The sequence below is a fragment of the Carassius auratus genome, chromosome 20 (genome assembly GCF_003368295.1).
Source record: "Carassius auratus strain Wakin chromosome 20, ASM336829v1, whole genome shotgun sequence".
Lineage (NCBI taxonomy): Eukaryota > Metazoa > Chordata > Actinopteri > Cypriniformes > Cyprinidae > Carassius > Carassius auratus.
The window spans coordinates 18,355,120-18,359,292 of NC_039262.1; the positions used below are offsets into that span (position 1 = coordinate 18,355,120).

General features: G+C 34.9%; 1 protein-coding gene across 1 annotated transcript in view; it reads right to left on the reverse strand.

Annotated features, from left to right (window-relative positions):
- Window positions 1–683: 683 nt before the first annotated feature.
- Window positions 684–4,173, reverse strand: part of LOC113037847 (potassium channel subfamily K member 13-like) — a 4,936-nt gene continuing 1,446 nt past the window's right edge. Inside the window, exon 2 of the mRNA XM_026195192.1 lies at window positions 684–1,772. Coding sequence (XP_026050977.1) covers window positions 877–1,772 — 896 coding nt within the window. The 3' untranslated portion in view covers window positions 684–876. The remainder of the gene's footprint in view (window positions 1,773–4,173) is intronic.

Here is a 4,173-nt window from a genome sequence, read left to right on the forward strand (position 1 = left end):
CTTAAAAAAAAAAACTCTTACTGATCCCAAATTTTTGAATGGCAGCGTATATTAAATATTTTAATATCTTTATAGATAAATGTCTTAGATATTTAATAGCACAAGCATATAAGTCATCAAGATACTTTTTTGTTTTCTATTTTCATGTAAATTTTAGTAACTGTGTTGTGTACTTTTGTCATTTTTAATAGTTATTGATTTGTTATGTCTGTATTAGTGCTGTCAAACAATTAATCACATCCAAAATAAAAGTCTTTGTTTACATAATATATGTATGTATACTGTGTATATTTATTAAATATATATATAAACACACATACATACAGTATATATTTAGGAAATATTTACGTTTATACATTTATATTCTTGCATAATAATATAAATATAATTAATATATAAACATAACATATTTTCTTAAATATACATGCATGTGTTAGTATTTATATATATACATAATAAATATTGTACACAGTACACAGACATGTAAACAAAGACTTTTATTTTGGATGTGATTAATTTTTTGACAGCGCTAGTCTGTATAGATTTAATTAATTATATTACACTTTTCAAATTTTATACATTTTAATTTTATTTCAGTTAATTCATCCAATACAACTACATGAAAATGAAAAATGAAAAGTACATTTTTAAGATTTTATTTTATTTTCCATGAACCTGGTAGACACTTGTTATGAATCCACCATACATTTTCCAAGCTATCCTTGTCTGTGCACGTCCAGAGGAACATCTGTACACACAACTATTAGTGAATGAGACCCAAAGGATGAGAGTTATGGTATTTGCTTGTCTTTGTTGTGATAACACTTTGCTGTGGAGGACGTCTGGTTATTTCACATTTTCTAAACGCTGGATTCATCAGTCTACACTTGTCTCTGCCAGTCGGTTGTTCATGATTCCCAGCGCTCCGACCCCTCCGGAGAACTCATTGTGACGTGAGCTGCTCCCTAACGGGCGAGGATAACCGTTGGCCATCTCTGACAGCTGCTTCTGCATGATGGCCAGATTAACTTTATTAGCGGCCAGAAAGTCCTTCATGGAGATCATCTCTCCAGACATCCGCCGTCCATCCGCCTCGCTGTCATTGACTCCGTCAGTCTCGATGGAGTTGTCCCGTCTGGTTCTCATGTGGCCGGGGACGACCACGTTCCTCCGCGGATGGCGGTTCCCTCGACCCGGGCAGCGACAGGGTGTCTCCAGCCTCCGCAAGAGCCAGTTGAGAACTTGCTTGATCACGATGGAGATGACGTTGAACAGCGAGTAGATGCAGCACACCCCTGTGAGGATGAAAAGGAAGTTGCCCACCCTGTAGGCCGCTTGAGCTTTGTACATCTCCCGCTGGTTGCTCACCATATCCCCAAAACCAATGGTGCTGAAAGCCACGAAACAGAAATAGAGGGCGTCCAGGTAGTCCCAACCCTCGGCTGCCGAGTACATAGCGGAGGCGCAGCAGGAGACCACGATGGCGGCGACTCCTAAGATGAGCATGACGCAGTACACGGAGGGTTTCCATCCGGCCAAGCTGTCGGTGCGCCGCTCTCTGCTGACGGTGGAGGGACGCTGGCAGTTCTGAGGCGGGCCGGCTTTGCGGCGTTCTCTGCACTCGTGGCAGGACTTCAACACGAATGCGATCACTGTTATGACTCGTTCCAGGAAGAGGTTAAAGAACAAAATTGTGGCAGCACAGCCAATGAGCCCGTAAAAGATCAAGAATATCTTCCCAGCAATAGTGACGGGTGTCGTCATCCCAAAACCTGTGGCACACAGAGAAAACACAATCAGGGTGTGCTTTATAATGGGACGATGTTTTACACATTCTACAGCACAAATATACAATACAGGCTGCAAGAACACATTCTTTACTGTCATAATATCATAATATATTTAAGTGTCATTATATATATATAGTGCTGTCAAACGATTAATCGCGATTAATCCCATACAAAATAAAGGTTTGTTAACATAATATATGTGTGTGTTCTGTGTATATTTATTATGTATATAGAAATTCACAAATGTAGTATATATTAAAAAAATATTTAAATGTTTATAGATTTCTATAATTATATTCACATAATTTATATTATAAATAAATTATTTTATATATAAACATAACATTTTCTGAAATATATACGTGCATGTTTGTGTATTTATATATACATAACAAATATACACAGTACACATACATATGTAATGTGAACAAAAACTTTAGTTTGTGTGCATATAATCATGACTAATTGTTTGACAGCATATGTGTGTGTCTGTAGTTTTTCAAATAATATATTTTTTTTATGTATAATATATTTTTTATAATTTATGACTTTTAAATGTTAAAGTATTTATTTAAATAACTTTGCTTTTGTTATTATATTAGTGCTTGTTACTTGCAGTCTTCAATCTTTCTCCAGCCTGCCTACCTTGTTCAGACAAAATCAGATTTTCTTTATAGTTATTCAAAATATTAGATATAATTGTTATATTTAATATTACTCCATTATATAGATTTGATATTTTTGATAATTGTACACTTTCACTTTTTTTGGTACTTTATATATATATATATTTAATTATATATTTTAGAATCTACTATTTTTAGTGTTTTTCACTTCAGTCCTTGTTGGAGCTAAATTTTATCAATCTACCTTCCATATTCTGTCAAAATCTGTTTGTTTTTTTTGCTTATATTTGACTCAAATCTGTTTTATCTTTTTTTCTTTTTTTGTAAAAAAGAACAAAACAACAACAACAAAAAAAACTGAAATCCACGAGCTTGATCGAAACCAATCATGACAGATTTTTTTAACTGATTTCTGTTAATGCTTCTCAGTCTGAACGCTTAGATCTGATTTAATGTTTGTTTTTTTAGTGTTATTACATCAGGATGACATTAAGACATTTCATATTCCACCCTTTCTTTTTAATGCTTTTATCTCAGGCAAATGTGTTCAGATTTGGAAAATGCTCTCAATAAAACATAATTAATGCAAAACATCATTGCTAAAATCTCACATGTTGAACCTAAAAAAAAAATGTGTTTAGAAATAATCAGATCTGGCACCCCACTAACTTCCAATCAGTCTCAAAAATCTGATTTGAGGTAAAATAATAATAATAATTAACTACAGTGTGTTTTGCCAAAGTAATTCCATATAAGTTGATTGTCTGATATAAGCTACAGATGTCAGAAGGTCATGTTTGATGTAGATCAAGCACTGCAGACCTTTAGGATCAGCACATGCAGCTGTCGTGGTATGTCGTACTGCTGCAGCAAGCTGGGTTAGGACTGATTAGAAACTGAGCTGTAATTGTCCTTTAATGAGCAGCATGTGCTCCAAATCCCACGTGAACCCTGGGCTCCAATCACCTCCTCGATTCAGACAACCCCTCTTTCCCTTCTTCACAAACCACTAGAAACAGGTTGTCAATGGTGACGGCAGCCCTACCATGGCTTTTTCTGGTATTATCAATTTTACCAATTTCACCAATTTCACATGCTCAGTTTATTTTGGTTAAGATTTCACTGAAATTAAATTCTGAAAGCATGTATACCATTCACTGTCACATTTCTGAAGATCTTTTGCCTCTAAAATTAGGTGCATGAGATAAACTGAACCATTTAAGACAAAATACTAAGAGAAATCCCGTCACTGATAACTGTATGTTCATATTGATTGCATGAACTGTCTGTCTTCTTGAATCTATAAGTATAGCAGGAGAGGGTAACAGAGTAAATATTAATAAGGCTAAATAAGCTCCCCCAGCACTGCATGTTTCCGTGAAAGCATCTAATTTTCACGCACGAACTGCCAGATGACAGACTGCATGGAAATAAGATCTAATGCATTCAGTATTCTCATTAGCTCTTTTGCAAACACAAATCTGACACATGCTGAGAATGAATAAAACTTGGTTTATGGAGATACTAATTATCATGGGTTAATATTAAAAGGGTTTCACTTCACAAAAGAGCAAGCAGAAAATGTCATCTGGGAGTTTGCATTGGTGCTGAATGAATGAATACATGAATAAATAGTTGATGTGGTTTAATTGATGGAAATGGAATTATTTTAGATTTACCTCTTTAATATTTTAAAAGGTTTTCACTAATGTTTAGGTTTAATCTCCTGCATTCTCACAAACGTGTTCTCTCTCTCT